General features: G+C 38.3%; 2 protein-coding genes across 3 annotated transcripts in view; one reads left to right on the forward strand and one right to left on the reverse strand.

Moving 5' to 3' along the window:
- The window catches only part of SOCS4 (suppressor of cytokine signaling 4), a 27,757-nt gene extending 21,866 nt beyond the window's left edge, over positions 1-5,891 (reverse strand). Inside the window, exon 1 of the mRNA XM_006767695.2 lies at positions 5,599-5,891. The gene's annotated coding sequence lies outside the window, so the exon portion shown is untranslated. The remainder of the gene's footprint in view (positions 1-5,598) is intronic.
- Positions 5,892-5,965: 74 nt separating this feature from the next.
- WDHD1 (WD repeat and HMG-box DNA binding protein 1) overlaps positions 5,966-23,714 on the forward strand; it is a 59,029-nt gene continuing 41,280 nt past the window's right edge. For both annotated transcript variants that reach the window (XM_006767692.2, XM_015566504.1), the window contains exons 1-8: positions 5,966-6,025; positions 6,242-6,334; positions 15,654-15,767; positions 18,864-19,013; positions 19,646-19,757; positions 19,930-19,980; positions 20,838-20,933; positions 23,076-23,168. In XM_006767692.2, coding sequence (XP_006767755.1) covers positions 6,258-6,334; positions 15,654-15,767; positions 18,864-19,013; positions 19,646-19,757; positions 19,930-19,980; positions 20,838-20,933; positions 23,076-23,168 — 693 coding nt within the window. In that variant the 5' untranslated portion in view covers positions 5,966-6,025; positions 6,242-6,257. The remainder of the gene's footprint in view (positions 6,026-6,241; positions 6,335-15,653; positions 15,768-18,863; positions 19,014-19,645; positions 19,758-19,929; positions 19,981-20,837; positions 20,934-23,075; positions 23,169-23,714) is intronic.

A 23,714-nucleotide genomic window follows, 5' to 3' on the forward strand; every position in this document is an offset into this window, starting at 1 on the left:
TGCAAAGGACCTAAATAGACACTTCTCCAAAGTGGACATACAGATGGCCAAGAGACATATGAAAAATGCTCAAAGTCACTGATCATCAGAGAGATGCAAATTAAAATTACAATGAGGTACCATCTCACAGCTGTCAGAATGGCTACCATCAACAAATCAACAAATGACAAGTGCTGGCAAGGATGTGGAGAAAGAGGAACCCTAGTACTCTGCTGGTGGGAACATAGTGGGGTGCAGCCATTATGGAAAATAGTATGGAGTTTCTTCAAAAAATCAAATATGGAACTCCCATTTGACCCAGTGATCCCACTTCTAGGAATATATCCTAAGAAACCCAAAACACCAATCAGAAGGAATGTATACACCCCTATGTTCATAGCAGCACAATTTACAATAGCCAAGATCTAGAAACAGCCCAGTAGATGAGTGGATAAAACAGCTGTGGTACTTTACACCATGGAATACTATGCAGTAATAAAAAAGCAGGATCTCTTACTCTTTGAGACAGCATGGAGAGACCTGGCAAGTATTATGCTAAACGAAATAAACCAGTCAGAGAAAGACAAGTATCATATGATGTCACTCATACACTCATATGTGGAATCTAATGAACAAAATAGATCCAGAAACACAGAAGCATGGATCAGACTATAGAATCTCAGCAGCAAGGTGGAAGTGCGTGGGTGAGTAGAAATCAACCAAAGAACTTGTATGCATGCATAACCCATGGACACAGATAATAGGGTGATGAAGCCCTAGGGCGGGGGACCAGAGGGCAGGCTTATAAGGGGTAAATGGGAGAAAAAAGGGGTCATATGTAATATTTTCAGCAATAAAGATTTTAAAAAACATGAACATTAAAAAAATAAATAAAAGGAAACCTGCATAAGCAATGATTTTGGTTATTTGGCTTACCATAATTTTTTGGGGGGGGAGGGGAATAAATTTTAAGGAAATATTTAACTTGGGCTATTAACATTATTGTACATTTCCTGAACATGGTAGCTAAAGATAAAGAGAAAAGTCTAGTAACCTGTAACTGAAAGAAGTTAATCTAGAGCAGCAATTTTCAACCAGTGTGCCATAAGAATATTTAAAACATGTAATACCTGACTACTTAGTCAGGGGCACTGACTTTTTTACTAGTAACTTAAGATTGTTAAATTAAAAAAAAATGACAACAGCCAACACAACAACAGCCATCCAGTGTGAATGAATCAAAGTTATACCTGCCCTGGCCAGGTAGCTCAGTTGGTTAGAGCATCGTCCCGATAAGCCAAGGTTTCAGGTTTGATCCCTGGTCAGGGCACATACAAATATCAATCAATGAATGCATAGATGGGTAGAATAACAAATCAATGTCTCTTTTTCTCTCTCTAAGAAACAATCAATCAATCAATGCATCAATAAAAAAGGAAAAACACTATACAGTTGACACTTTAGTAACACATGTTTGAACTGCATGGGTATACTTATATGTGGGATTTTTCCCCAATAAATACATACACTACTGTAAATTTATTTCTCTTCCTCATGATTTTAATATTATTTTCTTTATTGTAAGAATATATACATACATATAAAATACAAAATATGTGTTAATAGACAGCTTATGGGCAACAGTAGGTTAAGTTTTGGGAGAGTCAAAGTCATATTCAGAGTTTTGACTGACCATGAGGGCAGGGGATTGTGGCCTCTAAATCCTGAGTTGTTCAAGGGTCAACTGTAACTCAATTAGGCAGTCAAGTTAGACATTTTGGCTTGTTTTCTTGCAGTCTATTAAGAGCAATTTAGTTTAAAGACAAAATTTTAAAGTTTTTAAGCTCCATAAAAAATAATAACATAGTTTTTCACTATACTCTATTTAAAATGAAGCATGGTACAGGTGAAATAGCATGAGCTACTAAATCATCAAACACAAACTAAAATTGAAATTTTGTCACTTACTAGTCAATTGATTTTAAAAATCTCATTTAGCTTCAGTATTTCCCTTGTAAAATCTGGATAATGTCAGCTGCTTCATGTTTTTACTGCCAGGATTAAAATGTACAAAAGCAGCACACATTGAGCTTAATGAAAATACGTATTAGCTGCTTTCTATTATTACTCATAACTTTTCATGTAGAAGCTAATTTCTAAAAATGAAAGGTGGAAAAGTAGCAAAATTAAGATTAAAAAAGGAAAGAGATTAAACAAAGGTTATTTATATATAAGGCTAGAAAATCTGCACAAAAACATACTTCAAAAAACTGAGGCCACAGAGACTTCAGCATTTCTGAAATATCATAAAGCACTTTACTGGTATATTACTTCTGATAATAAACAAGCTATTTTTAAAAAGTCTTAATATTTAAAAATTTTTAAAAATATTATGGATGTATATAAGTTTTGTAGTTTTTGCAAGCTAACTTAGTAATAGATGTCAACAGAAATAGAAGGCAAACTGCTTTTAAGTTATTACAGATTACTAGAGGCCCGGTGCATGAATGGGGTCTGGCCGGCTGATCGGGCTGGGATGGCCAGGGGGAGAAGTGGGAGGTTGGCCGGGCTGCCCCACCTCTGATGGGGTGGGAGGGGTGATCGGGGGCAGGGCCAGCTGGGGGGAGGGGCCACGGACCCCCTGGTCGAACTCCCGGTAGAAGGGACAATTTGCATATTAGCCTTTTATTATATAAGGATTCTTTTCATTGCTTTATAATAATTACATATGCTTATATTTAAGCTTGGGAACAAGTTTTATGTATAACCTAGTGAAAGGTGTCTCTAGACTTAAATAAAATTGCTTTAATGTCTTGGTATGCGTCACTAAATTCTAAGTTTTATGGCAATAGTTATGATATGGAGAGCAGTGTAGTAAGACTACCTTAGATCAGAAGGTAAAAGACTGGTTTCTATTTGTAGCTCTGACATCTGGTAGGAGTGTGATCTTAAACAAATTATAAACTTTCTGAGTCTCAGTTTTTTTCATCACTAAAACAGGGATTATATCTGTCTTGCTGTCATAAGGATCCAGTGTCAATATAACAACACAAGACTCAAATACTGGCTGCTTTTAGACAGCAGAGCTAAGTAGCTAGGAGCAGGACTTCTACTGTATTCCCTTTTATATCCTAGAAGGTTTGTACACGTGCAAGTATTATTTACCCCAAAAATAAATTTAAAAGGCTGGTGAGCCTGGCTGGTCTGGCTCGGTGGTTGAGTGTCAAGCTATGACTGATCAGGGCACATGCCCAGGTTTCGGGTTCAATTCCCAGTGGGGGGCATGCAGGAGGTAGCCCATGGATCGATGATTCTTTCTTATCATTGATGTTTCTCTCTCTCCCTCCTCTCTCTGAAATCAATAAAAAACATATTAAAAAATAAATAAAAAAGACTGGTGAGTTTTAGGATACATTCAGATATATACAAATTTCTAAACTCCCTTCAATGTTTTTTCAATTATCGTTATACTCTCTTTCACAGGATCCATGACTTTTATATAAAGTACATATTTTGTTGAAAAGGTATATTTAAAACCCCTTCCATAAGGCAATACTAATATGCCTCTTGGATAAACTAACTCTAACACTGTGATATTATTATTTATGTAGGTAATACCACCATCAGTCATATGGTAATATATTCATGTTTTCTCCTTCTATTGCCCTTGAGACCAATAATATTTGTGAGCCTAAGGGTACTATGAATGGTCACAACAGAACAGAGCTAACTAACTTCATTGCAATTGAATCTGACCTTGGCATCATTTTCAGTGAGTTCATTCAGCTACTCACTTCTGTGAGACATGCACTATTAATGATAAACACATCCATTTGAAAAATTTTGATAGCTACATCAGTGACAGACAACTACATCGATTTCTTTTTAAAAAGCCATGTAATCTTAAATAACCAGAAATCTTGCTAACATTTATGTTACACACATTTCATTACTGCACTATCATCTCATACATATTTGAATGTCTGTTTTCCTCAGGAAGACCATGAACTCACTGAAGACATTAAAATTTGCAGGCATTTGACTGAAACAGAAACAGAATTGTAAAAACACACTAGCAAAAACAAGATTACATCTTTTAATATTTGAAAATTTTTACAGGATAATGACTTAAACCGACTCCATTTTAAACGAAACCATCAAATGCCCACCCAATACACATTAATAATAATTAGCTTTATATATCCATGAATATCTCCTATATATTTTAGCAGTTTGGTGGAGATAGGTATCATTTTCATTTTGGGGATGAGAAACCTGACAATCTGGAGAAGTAAAGGAGTGTGTTCAGGGTTTAATCAAAATTAAAACCTAGGGCTGTTTGACTGTAAGGCACAAGCTCTTTTCATACATGTGAAATTTGTAAAGGAAAATTTGCTTTAGCCTATGAATCAAATGGCTTGATTGCTAAGCAAAGCGAAATGACGGAAGTGTGGACCCCATTCATATTTTTGAAGTCAAATGGTATCATAGACATTATAGTTAGGGCATTTCATAGCTATAATTCTTGTTCCAATTTCCAAATTCTTCTTATGCTGAGCTCTGAATAGTGCCTACACTGAAATCTCATCATGATTTATTCAGTATTGAGATGAACAATGTCGGAGTTCGGCTTGACCCCTAGTGTCTATCCAATGATATTTACTTTGATAAAAAATAAAATTTTGTATGTCAGTCTATCCAAAAAACTCAAATAGATTGTCTCAGGTACCTTTCACTGGGGAATTCGACACTAGGCTGGTTAATTTCCCACACATCCCAAGTTCTTTTTTCAGCTAATCACTCTTCCTCTTCATTCACACAGCAAACCCCAGAATCTAGCGAGCCTGTTTGGAGCCCCGGCACTCAAAACAGCCCTTTACACGCACAATGCCACCGCCGGCGGAACAATACCCCGATCTGTCTTCACTCTGTGTGTGCCACCTTACCAAATGGAACGAGACAGAAGAACAACAGGGAAATCTCTACAACAGAAAAACGTCTCACTTATGTCCTAAACCATGTATAACTGAGGCTGTGCGGGGGACCACACACACACACACACACACACACACACACTTTGTGAAGGTTTTCATCAGAGACCGGTCTACTAATATGGAGAACGTGAAGACACAAGCTAAGCATCAAGTCAATGACCAAGACCTTAGCAACGATTACAAGGACCGAAGTATTCAACAATATACTTTCGTTCTAGCTCTTCTTTTAGATCCAAATGCGCACTTCTGTGAACTTAAGTGGGGTCTGAACAGGGAAACCCAACTTTCTTCTTCAGGGATATATGTGGAGTCCCCGAGACTACGCGTTAATGTACTCGCCATACCTCCAGGGACCGAACACTGTGATTAAATGTTCCCTCCTTCTGATCTCTGTAAAAACGACCAGGTGAGGGTGCGAAGGATGCCAAGATCAAAGGCTCGAGAAAGGTCTTGCCTCCCTCTCTTCTAGAGAAGATGCCCAAAGATGCCATTCTCCAGCCGGGCGCCCGGGGAAGGGCTGGACCCGTTCAGGGTCGCGGACGTGGTCGCACGTGAGAAGAGCCGGAAAGGTGGGCGCGGACCCCCATCCCCAAGGCCCGGCAGCAACCACCCTTCCCCCACTCACCGCTCCGAGCGCAGTTTCATTGGGGCTGTCCGAGTAGCAGCCGCCATCACCATCGCCATCAGTCTGGGTGCTCGCGGAGGTGGAGAAGGGAAGTCCAGCCACTCCTGCACCTCATGTACGTCTCCCGAGGCGGTGGCCTTTCTGCGAGCTCCCACCTCTCGGCGCCCGATTCCCGTCTCTTACGTCGCGGTCACCGCCTCCGTCTGCTCCCCAGACGCTACCTCCACTTCCGTGTCGGGCTCCCTCCCCTTTCTTCCTCACTCCCCCGGCAGCCGGCTTTTTCCTCGCAGCTGACGTCACCAGCCCGCGACCTGGGGCCAGGATTAGCGCCGGGCGTGGGCGGGGCGGCGCAGGCGCAGTGGGGAAAAAACGTCCGCGCGCCGGGGGTTGCCTGTCCTCTCTCCTGTCGCGGGGCTCAGGCGGCTTGGTGAGTCCTTCTCTCGCTACTCGCGCCGGAGAGAAGAGTGTCCTCTTCCAGGATTACTGTCTGACGGACTCTCCATTTGCTTTTTCTGTTTGTGCCACTCGGGTGGGGGAAGAGGGGCTGCCGGGAGCATGCCCGTGGGGAGGCTCACCCGCTTGTCCCCCAGCCCCCGGCTTTTTCGTCTTTAGAATAATACTATATGTGATAAAACATTTCCAGGGAGGCGAAGGAAAAGATGCCTGCCACACAGAAGCCGATGAGATACGGACATACAGAGGGACACACGGATGTCTGTTTTGACGATTCGGGGAGGTAAAGTACTTTGAGAAGCAAAAAAACAAAAAACGAAAACGTTTCAGGTGTAAATATTAGAACATTTATTCTTATGTGTTAGATAAGCAGTCAGCCTAACATGACTCGTACCAATATAGAGAAATAAGGTTGAAATATAAAGTGGCACACATATTTTCCTTAGATTTATTCTATACGGACTGTCTTGGTAGTTGAAGGATATATAAAAAAAAAGTTGATGAGTGTAAAATCTTGCTTCCAGGGGAGTTGGAAAGACGCGCGCTTTCCTCTGTGTTTCACCTCTGTTCAATTCCTCACAGCATCTCACGGGCTATCCTGTCGGATTGGTAGGTGCCTACTTGTCAAATGCTATGGCCCGTTCTGTCTCTTTTGGAAGGCAGCTATGCTCACCACTAGACCACCAATGCCTTCTGTTCTATCTCTTTTGTATGTTATCCTCCCTTGGCTTTCGTGATGCTGTTTCCCTTTTTTGTTGTTTTTAACTTTCTGATGGTTTTACCCCTCCCCCCCACCCCTTCCTAATTTATTTCCTCTGCTTAGTCCCTATGATGATATTTTCCCAGGGTCATTCTGGTCCTACCCCCCACCTTCTTGTTTTAAATCTTCACCCAAGGATACGTTTTCATTTTTTTTTTAATATATTTTATTGATTTTTTACAGAGAGGAAGGGAGAGAGAGAGAGATAGAGAGTTAGAAACACCGATTAGAGAGAAACATCGATCAGCCGCCTCCTGCACATCTCCCACTGGGAATGCGCCCGCAACCCAGGCACATGCCCTTGACCGGAACCGAACCCGGGACCCCCCAGTCCGCAGGCCGACGCTCCATCCACCGAGCCAAACCGGTCTCGGCCGTTTTCATTGGTTTTTAAAGAGAGAGGAAGGGAGGGAGGAAGAGAGTTGCGGAAAAGGGGGTTGGGGTGGGGATCGAACCCGCAACGTAGGTATGTGCCCTGACTGGAAATCTGACCTGCCACCGATTGGTGTAGGGAGGACCCCTCAACAGACTGAGCCGCCTGTCCAGGGCTGTCGTGGTCCCTTTTATCTTTCTAAATCCCACTCCTATGCAGCCCTGTCTAATTCTGTGGCTTCCTCTGTGACGTCTGTGTTGATTTTTTTCATTGAAAAAATGTGTACGTGGCTGTTCCATTGAGAGCTAGAGATACAGTCATGTTAACGAAGCACAATCTTTTCCTTCATTGACTTCAAGTTCTTTTCAGATTGACACCGAGCACAAATTAATCACATAAAATAATTGTACATTTAGAATTACACTCAGAAGTATGAAATGATATGTGCAATGATAAGCCTAACTGAAGGGGAGTTGATCTAGTTTGAAGAGGCAGGGAAGGCTTCTCTGAGGAAGTATTTATTTTTATTTCTTTAAATTGATATTTGAGAGCGAGAGAGAGAAACATTGATTTGTTGTTAGACTTATTTATGAATTCATTGGTTGATAATTATATGTGCCCTGACCTGGGATTGAAACTGCAACCTTGGTCTATCAGGGTGATGCTCTAACCCAGTGGTCGGCGAACTGCTGCTCTTTGGCCCCTTGAGTGTGGCTCTTGCACAAAATACCAGTGTGCTTGAAACTTTGTGGCCCATGCGCAGAAGTCAGTTTTTGGCCTGGGCGAGTCTATTTTGAAGAAGTACTGTTGATATTTGGCTCTGTTGACTAATGAGTTTGCTGACCACTGCTCTAACCAACTGAACTACTTGGCCAGGGCATGAGGAAATGTTTTTTGAGATGAGATCTGAAGACGGAATAGTAATTAAGAAGTATAAAGAGATAGGTGGTGGCAGTGGGGTGGTGGTGTTGGCGTTCAAGGAAAAGGGAACACCATGTGTAAAGGCCCCATGGGAATAGGGACTGTGGTATGCTCAAAGAACTGAAGGAAAGCTAGTGATGCTAAAATGTGGATAGTGATGCAGAGATTGACATGAGATGAATCTGTGAAGGTAGGCGTCCTCTCCAATGCCTTTTGGGCTTTATTAAGGAATCTTGACTTCATATGGTGGGAAGGTACTAAAGATTTGAAACAGAGAGGAGATATGATCAGACTCTTTTGTTGTTGTTGTTATTGTTAATCCTCATTAGAGGAGATTTTTCCATTGATTTTTAGAGAGAGTGGACAGAGAAAAACATTAATGTCAGAGGGACACATTGATTGGTTGCCTCCCTCATGAGTCCTGACCAGGGCCAGGGATCAAGCCTGCAACCAAGGTACAGGCTTTTGACCAGACTTGAATTTGGGACCCTTCAGTCTGTGGGCTGACGCTTTATCCACTGAGACAAACCGGCGAGGGCCAGACTCTTGTTTTTGAGAGGATGCACGGAAGAAAAGGAGTAGGAATGGATGCAGAGAGACTATTAGAAGGTATCTGTCTTAGTCGGGTTCATGTAATGGAAGCTCAGACTAGAGTAAACATGGGTAAGTAGAAAACAGGATACATTCAGAAAATCCTTAAGAAGTGAAATGAGCCCTAGCTGGTTTGGCTCCGTGGATAGAGCATTGGCCTGGGGACTGCAGAGTCCTGGGTTTGATTCCGGCCAAGGGCACATGCCTGGGTTGTGGACTCAATCTCCAGTAAGAGGCATGCAGAAGGCAGCTGATCGATGATTCTCTCTCATCATTGATGTTTCTATCTCTCCCTCCCTCTCCCTTCCTCTCTGAAGTCAATAAAAATATATTTTAAAAAAGGTGAAATCAACACGGTGGATGGATATTAAGGACAAAGAAGAGGGAGGTGTCTAGGATAACATCTGCGATTCTAGGTGGGGAAGTAATGGTGCCATTCACAGATGTTTAAAAAGCTTGGAGAAGAGCATATTTCAGTGGTAGAATGGGAGTGGAGATTGAGTTTGCTTTTGGACATGATTTAGTGTAGGAAGGATGTCTTTGAGATATTCAGCGAGAGAAGTAGACAGCTGAGTAAATGGGTCTAAAGCTCAGAGAAGAAATGTGAACTGGAGATAGAAATCTACATCTTTAGCTGATGCCTTCTGGAATTCAGGACTGAGGTCTTGACTGGGAATCTAAATGTGGGAGTTGCCAATATAGAGATGGTATTTAATGCTTTGAACTTGGATGGCATCACCTAGGGAAGGAATGAATGCAATTAAGAAAAAAGAATCAAGGGCTAAGCCTTGGAACAATTAAAAATATTTAGAGATCAAGAAGGGCTGGCAAGGAAAATAGAAAACCAAGATAGAAGAATGATTTCTAGAAGCCAAATGAAGTAAGCATTTTGAGGAGGAAATACTAAACTATGTTAAATATTGCTGGTGGATCAAATTCAGGATGGAGAATTCACCATTAGCTTTAGTGACGTGGAGGACATGGATGATCTTGAGCTTTTTTATGGAATGGTAAGAATGAAAACCTTGCCCTGGTCAGGTTGCTCAGTTGGTTAGAGTGCCATCCTGATACTCCAAGGTTGTAGGTTAGATCTCTGGTTAGGGCACATACTGGAAGCAACTAATGAATGCATAAATAAGTGAAACAACAAAATTGATGTCTCTTTCTCTTTCCTTCTCTCCTTACCTCCTTTCTTCTTTCTCTCTCGCAAATCAATAAAAAAAAAAAGAAAAAACCTTGTTGCAATAGAATCAAGAGAATGGAAAGGGAGGATTTGGAGTTAGTGAGTCTGGCACTCAAAGAATGAGGATAATTGGGTAGGACTGTGGGGTCAGGAAAGATTTTTGTTTTGTTATAAAGTGAGAAAGATTACAGCATATATATGCGTGGAGATGATCCAATAGAGAGGGATAACTTGATTTCATAGCAGAAAGGGGGAAGATTGCTGGAGTGATGTCCTGATTAGGTGTGGGGCTAGTATATTGGGTACTAGAGGGAGAGATTGGCCAAATGTAGGAGGAGCATGATCAAATTCATGTGGAGGGAAAGGGCTTCTCTAAGGGATGGGGAGAACATGTGGACAATTTCTATAGATTGCTTCTGTTTTCTCAGTGAATAGAACATGAAGTCATCATCTGAAAGTAGGGAGGAGGCGTAGGTTTGAAACAAGAGAAATAGATATGAGAGAGATAGTTAGAAATGGAAAATGGAATGAACCAGGGAATGTAGTGGGATTGCTGTGTAGCACTAAAGGCCTACTTCAGGTTAGTGATCATAAATTTAATTGAATGAACCAGGGAATATAGCGGGACATATAACTCGGTTATTTGGTTTTTTTTCAGCCTTACTTAGACGAGATCGGGCGCGTTCAGGGTGGTATGGCCGTAGACTTTTTTCAGCCTTACTTAGTTCTGCAAGTGCAAGTTTTTTTAATAGGCAGAGAGTTGGATATAACCAAGGTTGGGATTTTGCCTGGTAAGTACGACAAAGTCAAAGAGGGCCGAGGGCTTTGAGGGTGATGCAGAGGAGTGATTTTAGTAACAGACTATGGAATCTAAGCCAGTTTAGGAGGGATGTGAGAACTTGAAAGGAGAGACAGTGAAAAGGTACTTTCATTAGATTGTAGATCCTAATAGAATTAAAAAATTGTTGGAGTTAGGATATTAAGGGTGCCAAGTGTAAAGATAAGTGATTAGGATGATTGAAGTTGAGATTGTGTAGCAGTTGCTATATTATATTGGTAAAGACAAAATCTAGTCTATCACTATGAGAGTCTGAGATGGGGCAGAGGGCAAGATCGAGATCAGAAGGTTTCACCTATATGGATGTTGAAAACACTAAGAATAATGATAGTGATAGGATGTTGAAAGCACTAAGAATAATGATAGGAATAGTGATAGGATAGAAAATAACAATGTGATAGGATGTTGAAAACACTAAGAATAATGATAGGATAGAAAATAACAATGAATCTTGTGCTAAAAATTCTTAGGGAACTAGGGGGATTTTTCTTTAAGAATCTATAGGTGGTCTGATGGCAGTTTCAAACTTTTAAAAAATTTCATTTTTAAAAAGAGGGTGTGGCAATAGAATTCAAGTGGAAATGAATGAAATGCATGGAAGGCCTACCTCTAGGCCCCAGAGGGATGTAGAAAAGAAATCGGCCATCACTTAAGAGGGCGTAAGAGGAAGCAGTGTCCTTAGAGGAATGTTCAAAAAAGAGCTAATAAAATAGTAATTTTGCTGGTGCCTGACCATGAATCTCATGAGGCCCAATGGAACGGTTAGGGAGGAGTGGTCTGATAGGGAACAGTGTTGCTCGGTGAGGATAGAGAATCCAGATGGTGAGAAATGCCTTTGAAATCATTGCCTTTTCGTAGTTAAATGTGTGCTAATGAAGATAAAGACATTAATAGAATTTGTCCTGGTTCTCAGAAACTTACAGGGGATTTCTTAATTTATCATCTAAATTAGCACACCTTTGAGAATGAGGATAAGGATTTCAAGAGAATTGCAATTAAAATGATAATATTTTGAATTATTTATTGATTAGCAAATTACTATGTTTTGGTCTATAATATTTCTTTGCAAAAACTATTTCAAAATAATTTTTCTAAAAAACATTTGTGATATTTAGCATTAAAAAAGTCTTTATATTGATAATTTAACATTAAATATATAAACTAGCCCAGCAGGCATGGCTCAGTGGTTGAGCATCGACCTATGAACCAGGAGGTCCTGGTGCGATTCCCTGTCAGGGCATATACCCAGGTTGTGGGCTCAATCTGGAGTGTGGGGCATGCAAGAGGCAGCTGCTCAATGATTTTCTCTCATCATTGATGTTTCTCTCTCTCTCTTCCTCTCCATTCCTTCCTAAAATCAATAAAAATATTTTTTAAAAAATTTGACAAGTATGGCTTCTGTTTTGATTGGTATATTATCACAGCTTAATTGGGCGTAATTATGAATTATAATTCAAGTTCCAAGTACATTTGTGTTTTATAGATTAGTAAGAACATTGTTCTTACAGTATTGTGCTCTGTGAGAACGTATAGTGTTACTATAAAAAGTAAGAATTTTATCTTTAGCATTGAACTTTCCAAATGAAGTTTGATAGAATTCCTAATAATGTCAGGTGTTTCACTTTCAGCATAATGAAGCTGTATTTTGTTTCCGTAAACTGAAGGGAAAACTAAACCATTATTGGAATTAATATGACTCACTTTCTGTTTCAAAACTTTGATGACATTGATGTAAAACCAATATCATTTAACTGTTTGAAAAGCTCTTTTATTAATGGAAGCAGCACATTAACAGCTATCATTTCACTTTTCATACTTGCACTAGAAAACTTAGAATGAAAAATGAACAAAATTGATTTAGAACAACGTATTTTTTGTGTGTGTTCTTAAAAAAATCCTCACTGGCAGATATTTTTTCACTGAAATTCAGACTGATTTTTTTCATTGATTTAAGTGGAAGGGGGTGGGGGAGAGAAATATCAAGGTGAGAGAGAGACATCGATTAGTTGCCTCCCGCACTTGTTCCTAGTGGGCTAGAGATTGGACCTGCAACTGAGGTATGTGCCCTTGACCAGGAATAGAACCTGCCACCCTTCAGTCCATGGACCGACACTAACCAAACCAGCTGGCGCTGGTCATTTGTCTTTTTTTTTTTTTAATATATTTTATTGATTTTTTAAGGAGAGGAAGGGAGAGAGATAGAGAGTTAGAAACATCGATGAGAGAGAACCATCGATCAGCTGCCTCTTGCACATCTCCTACTGGGGATGTGCCCGCAACCCAGGTACATGCCCTTGACCGGAATCAACCCTGGGACCTTTCAGTCCGCAGGCCAACGCTCTATCCACTGAGCCAAACCGGTCTCGGCTGGTCATTTGTCTTAATGCTGCATTGTCCAGTACAGTGGTTACTAGCTACTTGTAGCTATTTAGATTTAAATTAATTAAAATTAACTAAATTAAAAATTCAGTTCCTCAGTTTCATTTCAATTGCTCAGTAGCCAGATGTAGACCATTTCCATCATCAGAAAGTTCTATTGGACAGCATAGTCATGATTGACAAGATCATGACTTGTCCATCATGATCACACTCACTGGGCAGCTACAGAACATGGTTTTCAGGCAGTCTGTGGACTTATGAAGTAGATGCTGATGTTTCTTCAGGAGTTGTTTATCTTGTCATTCTAGGCCCCATGGTAAATGTCAACTAAGATTTTGTTCAAGTTACACTTTTTAAAAAAAAACATATTTTATTGAATTTTTACAGTGAGGAATGGAGAGGGATAGAGAGTTAGAAACATCGATGAGAGAGAAACATCAACCAGCTGCCTCTTGCACACTCCCTACTGGGGATATACCCACAACCAAGGTACATGCCCTTGACTGGAATCGAATCTGGGGCCCTTGAGTCCGTAGGCCGACGCTCTATCCACTGAGCCAAACTGGGTAGGGCTCAAGTTACACTTTTATTGTCAAGTGCTTGAGGAGCAGACAAATTAATATTTAATTTTTTATTAAACATGTACTTGAAGTATTTTTCTCCAGTTTATTGCTATTGAAAGTTTTTTGTTTTTACAAAATTTAAAAAGTATAGCCAATAATAGAATTGGTATTTTTATTTCTACAGTTAATGACAAAAATACTGTAGGAAGAATGTTCAAACTACTCTAAAAGCTCTCCAAAAGACTACGTAACTGTTTGCTGCATATATTTCTCTCTCTCTTTTTAAAATATATATATATACTATTGATTTCAGAGAGGAAGGAAGAGGAAGAGAAAGATAGAAACATCAATGATGAAAGAGAATCATTGATCAGCTGCCTCCTGCATGCCCCCTACTGGGGATTGAGCCTGCAACCCTGGCATGTGCCCTTGACCGAAATCGAACCCAGGACTCTTCAGTCCACGGCCTGATGCTCTATCCACTGTGCCAAACCAGCTAGGACCTGCATATATTTCTTGTTAATTCTACTGTACTTTACTATTATTTCCCACTGGTCCCACCAACTGGCATTTGCAACTTTGTATTATCTCTTGTTGCTGGTAGACCAAGTAGTTGGTAGAGACAGCAATATGAAATGTTTCTCCCATCACCACTGGGTACTGAAAAAAATCACTTTCCCTAAGGACTCATATTTGGCCTAACTTTGGTTTTTATCAGTTGTCCTTGAAAGGAGGTGTTAATTTGCATCAAGAAAGGAATGGAAAGGGGGAGATGAGTTATCATCAGTTGTCTTTCAGATTTACCTATGTGTTAAATAGAGAACTCTATTCATTGCATTTGTTACATTACAAAACAGGATCATGACAAAAGCTGGAAGTGCAAAGAAGAGATCTGTCAAACTCACCCCAACCAATTTTGATGCAACTAATACTAATTAAGGATAAATGCTAAACCAGCTGGATGCATAACCAGGAATATTCTGGGGAAACATACTTATGGTCCTCTTATTTATTTCCTATAGAAGGGAGTCCAAGCTCCTCACTCTGGCATTAAGATTATCCTAAATAGAATGATCCCAATCTACATTTTCTTTCTGTTTCTTGGACTGTCTGCTCTAGCGAAACTCCCACAAGCTTTACTAACTTCATACTTTGGTTCATGTGTTTTGTCTGTTTGAAACTGCTCATTTCACCAATGTCAGCGTATCCTACTTGTCCTTTGACTTCCCAGTGTAAATACCACCCTTCTGATTTTCTAAGTGGAAATTAATCTTTTTCTTCTGAACATCCACAATTCTTTTTATGGCTCTTCTTTGCTATTGTTCATATTATTTTTATATTTCATTACTTTTGTATGTGTAGATAGGACACATACTGGATGAATAAAAGCACTTGCAAGACAATATGTAAAATAAGATTTGAGAGCTATAGGTAGCCATTTGCATAATCAATATTGGATAATTGAACTCTTGCATCCATTTATTTATTCATTCCACAAACATCAGACTGCTTTGTGCTAAAGACACAATGGTTAGCACAGGAGACCTGGTCCCTGCTGTTACAGAGATTTACATACTCATCCTTCTTACATTATTACAAACTAGAGGCCCAGGGCACGAATTCATGCATGGGTGGGGTCCAGCGGCCTGGCCCCAGTTGGGGTGGATTGGGGCCGGGCCTGTTGGGAGGAGGAGATGGTGGGAGATTGGCCAGCCAGCCTGCCCCAACTGGGGCCCGATCAGAGCTGGGCTGGCTTGGGGGAGGGGCCATGGGTGGTTGGCCAGCCAGCCCTGCCCATGATCAGGGTGGTAGGGGCTCATAAAAAGTGGGGCCAGCTCGGGGGAGGGGCTGTGGGAGGGTGGCAAGTGTAAAATGAGAAAACATATTATCTAATATCTTGATTTTATTTTAAAAAACCCCACCTAAGTAGCATTCTAAAAAAATCGGACTGAAAACAGGTTGACTTTTTTTTAATGAGTGTGTTTCCTTCACAGTTGTATTGTGACTTGTGGAAGTGATGGTGATGTGAGGATTTGGGAAGACTTGGATGATGATGATCCTAAGTCCATTAATGTTGGAGAAAAGGCATATTCATGTGCTTTGAAGATGTTATAAAAAATTACAGCAACTGATGTAAAATTGTACTGCCATGTGCCCTGACCAGGAATTCTTTTTCAAACTTTTACTAATTGACAGAGAGTACTGATAGTGATTTAGTTTCCCAGTAGATTTGTTAGAAAATGACTTCAATTCTATGTTCAGATCTTTCAGGTAAATAAGTACAGTTATATACTTTCATATTAATAGAGGGCTAGTTATCATGTTGTTAAAGAGTTACCAATATTCTTCATTAGAGCTAAGGGTACTTAATCAGTACTCTACTAAGAAATCTGTCTGCAAGAAACGCACAGCCAGGTTGCAAAATTCTTGTAGATGTGCACACATGAATAGTTGGTGTATCTAGTTTTGCCAAAGAACACTTAGCATCATCAGTATTGTCTTGAATTGGTTATAGTTTTTTGTTGATTCTCTTGTTTTCACATTTAGATTATTGTCAGCTTTGCTTCAACCTTATGAATTTATTGTGGATTGTTTAATTACTTACATTAGTTATAATATAGGCATGAAAAGTACTTTTCACTAGTTTTCCAGTAATTGAACTTGATAAATGTATAATTACAGTTCAAATTTGAAACATTTGTACTGTCATTCAAACAGATGTATGCATTCTCCCAAATTTTGCTGTTTGGTAACATGTCATTGTTATCATCAAGTTCTCTTTCCACTGGAGTGGAAGCAGGTGCTATAGGTATGCCAAGGGTCCTAAATGTGCAAATGTGGCTGAGACATATTGCTATATGATAGAGGATATTTATTAACAAGCTTGAATAGTTTGTTTCTCTTAGTGGTTATCATTTAATCAAAATTAATAAATTGACCATATGGTTAATCAAAAATTCTATTGGGTTGGTAGGCTATGATTTAGTATGTTGGGACTTAATCTCTTTTTTTGAAAAGTAATCAAACTATAGTACTAGGGCAGATCCTTAACCTTTTATGACTTTTAGCTAAAAATTCTGCAGAACAGTGGTATCTGCTGATCATTGAGAAGCCTGAGATTTTTTGTGTACTTAGTTGTCTTCTTTTTTGTTAATCCTCACCTGGGGATATTTTTCCACTGATTTTTAGAGAGATTGGAAGGGAACGGGAGACACAGAGAGAGAGAAACATCAATGTGAGAGAGACACATCCATTAGTTGCCTCCCGCACATGCCCAGCAGGTATTGAGCCTGCAACTGAGGTACATTCCCTTGACTAGAATCAACCCATGACCCTTCAGTGCATAGACTGACACCATTGGGCACACCGACCAGGACTAAAATATATTTTTATTGCTTTTAGAGAGGGTGAGGGAGAGAGAGGGAGAGGAAGAGAAACATCTAGAGCAGCGGTTCTCAACCTGTGGGTCACGACCCCTTTGGGGGTCGAACAACCCTTTCACAGGGGTGGCCTAAGACCACCGGAAAACACATATAATTGCATATTGTTTTTGTGATTAATCACTATTCTTTAATTATGTTCAATTTGTAACAATGAGAATACATCCTGCATATCAGATATTTACATTACGGTTCATAACAGTAGCAAAATTACAGTTATGAAGTAGCAACAAAAATATTTTTATGGTTTGGGGTCACCACAACATGAGGAACTGTATTAAAGTGCTGGGGTCCAACCCCAGCAGGTCCAGGGGTCCCCAAAGGTGTGGACGGAGTAGGCGAAGAAGGAATGACACGGAGACAGCGTTCAGTTGATCAGACGCCTTGCCAGGATCTCTAGCCACAATCTCCAGCCAAGTTCTGTCTAGGATCTCCAGCCAGGTTCTGTGTCCATGTTCTCTTGCTAGGTTCTTCAGGTTTTCCAGCCGGGTTCTGTAGCCATGTTCCCTCGCTAGGTTCTCCAGCCAGGTTCAGTCCAGGTTCTCCAGCCAGGTTCAGTCACCAGGTTCTAGTCAGGTTCTCTTGCCATGTTCTATCCAGGTTCTGTAGCCAGGTTCTGTCTCTAGGTTCTTCAGCCAGGTTCTCTTGCTAGGTTCTGTCTCTAGATTCTGTAGCCAGTTTCTCCAGCCAAGTTCTGTCCAGGATCTCCAGCCAATTTCCTGTAGCCGGGTTCTGTCCAAGATCTTTTGCCATGGTTCTGTCTCTAGGTTCTGTCTCTAGGTTCTGTCTCTAGGTTCTGTGTGTAGGTTCTTTCTTCTAAGTTCTGTCTCCTGTTGTCTTGTTACATCTGTATTTATACCAGTTGATTCCAATCCTATCAATCTCTATTCCAAAGGTTAGGGCGTTTCTTATCCTTCAGGGGGAAATCCCTACCTGAGGAAACAACCTTTCTTGTAGAGGTGACCTTGTAGAGCGCCAAGAAGGTGAGCAAACATATTAAGAACAGTAAGTATGCCATATATGCCAGGTCCCTTGAAACATCAAGGATGGACTGGCTCCCGGCACTAAAGGGTCGCGGCATTAGGAAGGTTGAGAACCACTGATTTAGAGAAACATCAATATGAGAGAGAAATATCGATTGGCTGCCTCCCGCACTAGCTACAACCTGGGATTAAACCCACAGCCTGGGTATGTGCCCTGACCAAGAATTGAACTGGTGAACTTTCAGTACACAGGATGATGCTCAACCAACTGAGCCACATTGGCTAGGGCTATTTAGTGTTTTTAAGAAGGTGCTGTGGATTCTGCATTTAGATTTTATCCTATTCCAGAAAGACATGTAATTATTTTAGTGTGGAAACTATAGTGTGACCCTTGTGGCTATATATCTTCTAATGTGCTCATCCCTCACTCAGACTAGCTATGTTTTCTCTGAAAAGCTCTCCTCTTTCCTTTTTTTTTCTTTAATGACACTTGGAAATACATAAAAATACTAATTAAATATTTTTCTTAACCAGAAGTAAAAGAAAAATCAGAGGCTAAATGTTTGGCTGGTGAAGTTTTCTAAAGGCAGCAAATAAATTTTTCTTGCTAATATACATTTCAGGAAAATTGTACACTGATAATTTTTTTTTGACATGTGCTATATTTATAAGGTTTTTTGTATTTGTTTGGTTTTATTTTTTTTTTAATATTTAACTATGGAGAGATTCCCAATCAATTTAGATTCGTCTTGCCAATATTTCTTATATTTTTCTTTTAGAGTGGAAAATTGGTCACTGCAGTATCTAACAATACTATTCAAGTCCATACATTTCCTGAAGGAGTTCCAGATGGTATATTGACTCGCTTCACCACAAATGCAAATCATGTGGTCTTTAATAGTGATGGTACAAAAATCGCTGCTGGATCTGGGTAAGGCTCTTTGATATCAGAAAAGGAAATAAATTTGTTAAAACAGAATTGCCTTATTCATTGCTTTCAGGGTAACATTTTCATGACTCTTTGTTCACTTAATTTTTATATTAAAGTCTTTAACTAGTAAATGTGCTTATGAATTGAAATATGTAGATTGCTTTGCAGACAGTCTATTTGGTAAATGATGAAAAAGATTGGTAAAAGATGATAGTTTGATAGAAGATTTTAAAAATTATTTCAGGTAGAACTGGGCCTGTACAGTCAGGATTTTTGTGGTTTCCCTTGAGGTTTATTTGTCATAGTAAAAATATGTAATTGGTGAGTTGCCAAGGTGGAGTAAAAGGTACAGCTCTTTTAAAAATGGTTGTGACTGTAATTAATTAGCAAATAATAGAAATCTAAAATGTAATTATGGAAGCCACTTATGAAGTATTTTAACATAATGGGAAATCTGCACTTCTGTTTTTAGCATCTTTATAGAGCAAAACTAAAAGGTCAGTCATTAAATCTGACAAGTTGCTTTAAAGAATTATGAAATTTCTTGTGATTTTGAAATATTTGGGTCATAGCTTTTAGGAGAGTCTTTTGTATTGGCATTTATTCATGTACTTTACTCTTATTGTTCATAGTGACTTTCTAGTCAAAGTTGTAGATGTGATGGATTGCAGCCAGCAGAAAACATTTCGAGGACATGAAGCCCCTGTTTTAAGTCTTTCCTTTGATCCTAAGGATGTCTTTCTGGTAATAATTTTCCTTCTCTCTTTTTGCATTTTTCTTTATTATGTTTAAAGTTGTAAGAGAATTAGAAATTTTCACCCAGTTAATAAAAGCCACTTTGATATATTAATTGAACCAGTTTCCATATACTATTATGGCTGTACCTACAGAAAAATCTATTGTTTTATTCCTGCAGGCATCAGCTAGTTGTGATGGATCTGTCAGAGTGTGGCAAATTTCAGATCAGGTAAACTCATCAATTTGAATTTAAAACTTTTGCCCATTTCTGTAATATATTGAGTGTTATATATTGTATTATTTGGTCAAATTAATAATACTTTTTCTTTATAGTTTGTTTCTTTTGAGTAGCATTAGTAACTGTTATTGTGATCAAATTCCATAATCTAATGCAGATCTAATGTCGAAGACTAATTGCTTTTTTACTCAATTACAGGAAATTTTCATTTTTAGGTTTTATAAATAAGGCAAATTCAGTCATTATTAATTAATTACAAACTAACTGCCATCTGTTGGAATCTAGATATTGGGATACAAAAATAAAATAAAGCATGCGCCACACTTTTGGATTCACATAACAACTATTCTAACCCAACCTGCTAAAATGTTTTTTTTATTTTTGTTTTTTTATTTTGTGCTTGTGTTTTTGTTTGTTTGTTTGTTCTTGACAAAAGTTCTAAAGGAGGTGTGAAGAAAGTGCTCTCCAGATTGGCAAAGGAGACAATTTATTCTTCCTGATCTATGAAGTTTATTTTTGTAGACACTTTAAGATTTTAATGTAATAGGTGTGTGGTTTTTTTTGCGTGTGTATATGTATGTTTGTTCAATGAGTATAGTTTACTTATTTTACATAGGGAATGTTTCTTTTAATTTAATTACTTAAAACTTGAGCACTTTACACCTCTGAAAGACTTAAAGTAATTTAGATAAATCAAACATTGTCATAATTAGATGAAAGTGAATTAACTTGCCTTTTTTTCTGAGCTACATATCAATTTGAAGAATCCACCTATTAAATATATTCAGTTCTGCATATCTTTTGGGGAGAATTTTTTAAAGGGAAGTTTTTTGTTTTCTTTTAATTAGACATGTCCTATTAGTTGGCCACTGCTACAAAAGGTCAGTGATGTGATAAATGCAAAATCAATCTGCAGACTTGCTTGGCAGCCAAAAAGTGGGAAGGTAAGTGACTCTAATTTTCAACCTTTTAAAGTATTTGTTTCAGTTCTTATCAAGTTTGAATGTGAGAATAGTTTTTAAATCGTAACTATTTTATTTGAATTATAAATTTTTGAGCCCCAGGCCATCTAATTAATATTGAAATGCTATGAGAAACATTTCAGCTCTTTAAAGAATCTTTTTAGAGAGTACATTTTGCATGAATGAATTACTTCTATATTCTTTCATCCATGTGTAATGGAAATAGTCTTGTTATGTCCACTCTTACCACCAGTATTTAACATTTTGAAGATGTACTAGCAGATAGTTAGACACTAGAAAGCTATGGGAGGATTTGAATGGAGGAAGGAGAGTGCTCATCTGCAAATGAAATGCTTGCATATAAGGAAATTCCAAGAAAATGAACTGGGAAAATTAAGGGAGCTGTAAGCAAAATTAATATTCAAAAACAATAACAGCCTGGCCAGTGTGGCTCAGTGGTTGAGCATTGACCTATGAACCAAGAGGTCACTAGTTCAATACCTGGTCAGGGCACATGCCCGGGTTGCGGGCTTGATCCCTAGTCGGGGGAGTGCAGAAGACAGCGATTGATGTCTCTCATCGATTTTTCTAGCTTTCTATCCCTCTCCCTTCCTCTCTCTCTAAAATCAATAAAAACATTTTTAAAAAACACAAACCAATAACAATCCTACATATAAATAATAGCCATTTAGAAAATACAGTGGGCAAAAATAAAACACTTATTTTCAAAAAAACTTTTGTATCAAAAAAGATAAAATAACTAGTTATAATTTTATAAGAAATATGATGAGCTATATAAAGAGAACTTTAACATACTAGCAAGAGGACTCAAAGAAGACTTGTTAAATAGAAAAATATATCCTACTCTTAGGAAATTTTTTATATAAATAAAGATTTAATTCTTCTCTAAATTATTCTATAGTTTGGACAACATTAAAATATAAAATATCAGTAAGATTTTTGGGGAAATCAGATAATGCTAATTCTAAAATCCATATGGAAAACCAAATCTTAAAAAAGAAAAATGATGGAGTCTAACCCAGTCAGATATAACATATGATGCTACAGGAGTTAAAAGTTTGCTACTGAATGACTAGACAGATACCTATTAAACAGAGAAATGGATCCAATATATATGGAAGTTCAGTGTATGGTAAAGGTGGAGAAAAGGAGATTTAGTAACTGTATTGGCAAAGGGCATAAATATCAAGAGGTGAGAACCATTGAGGATGACCATCTTGGTGAATCTGCTTTATTCTGTCACTTTCCTGTATGTGTGAAATATTTCAGAAAAGACGATTAATAAATTTAATAATATAAAAAGTAAATCTTTATGTATGATAAAAAATATTTCAGAGCCAAAGGACAAATGACAAACTGGGAAGTATGAAACAGTATGACAGAGAGCTAACTTCATTAATATATAAAGAGTTCTTATAAATCAATAGGATCCAAATAGAAGGATGTGGGAATACCTTCCTAGTTGCTAGATGGGATGCTGCCCAATTCATGAGATTTATGAATCACTTAATAAAGTTAATTAGGTCTTCAAGAAAAAAAAGACAGACAAGGACATGAGCAGATAGAGTACAGAAAAAGATATACAGATGGCTTTTAAAATGTGATAATATATGCAACCTTTCATACTAAAGAATACAAAATGAAGCTATAGTGATAGTCTATTTTTCACGTATGATATAATCAAAGATCAAAAGTAACATGAAAAGAGTATACCATTTTAAATTTCTTCTACTAGTCTATTTCTTTGGAAGAATACATAGGAAGATACATTTCCTTTTCTTAAGATTTTCAAGTATTCTGGCTCTATTTCTTTTCTTCTAATAAATGAGATGAATTTTTAGATCCAAAGGCCTTAGATACCTTAAAAAGTAGTATTAAAAACTTAGTAACAAGCATTCTGTTTTTCAATGCAAGCAGTAGAGTGACTATCACCCATTCTTTGCTTATCAAAATTTTAAGTAATTTTCTGAGTTTTGTTAGTTGCCAGTTAAAATACAGATTTGCTCTTATGTTGTGTAAGCTTGGGATGAATTTTCTGCCTTTTTTCTCTTTCAATTTAATTTAATGTAAACTTTTGTTTAATCGGTTTATCTTTTCTAATAGTTACTAGCAGTTCCTGTGGAAAAATCTGTTAAGCTATATAGAAGAGAAACTTGGAATAATCAATTTGATCTTTCAGATAATTTCATCTCTCAGGTAGGTTTTGTAAGTGACACTTTCAATAGGCTAAAGGGAATATTTAATGCATACTTTGCCTAAATACAGTTGCAGTTAAATATTGTTAGAAATGGAGAATTCCAGTCTGTTGTGTATGTATCCATCTTCTTCCCCTTAGCCTTTCTTCATTTAGCCACTAGACAGTTTTTCTTTGAGAAATTTGATAAGAAAATCTTTTAATTTTAAGAAGTCAAATTTAACCCGAACATAGTATTAGAAGACGTTATTCTCATGTTAGCAGTATTTGACCTTTATTTTTAAATGAGTTGTACTGAGACTTGTGATCATAGACTCTACAATTTTATTTATTTATTTATTTATTTATTTATAAATTAAATCTTTATTGTATTGACTGCAGCAAAAACACACTTAGGACAGTGAAACAAGAAAGGGCATAGAAGAAGCAATGGGAGAACCCAGGCTGGGCTGCTGTGGCTCACTGGGACATGGAAGAGAGCCTTGGAGTCTGGTTCAGGGGTTCAGTTAGCCCTGGATGAGCTGCCGCTGCCCATTGCGCCTCTGGTT

Source organism: Myotis davidii, unplaced genomic scaffold, assembly GCF_000327345.1.
Source record: "Myotis davidii unplaced genomic scaffold, ASM32734v1 scaffold281, whole genome shotgun sequence".
NCBI lineage: Eukaryota > Metazoa > Chordata > Mammalia > Chiroptera > Vespertilionidae > Myotis > Myotis davidii.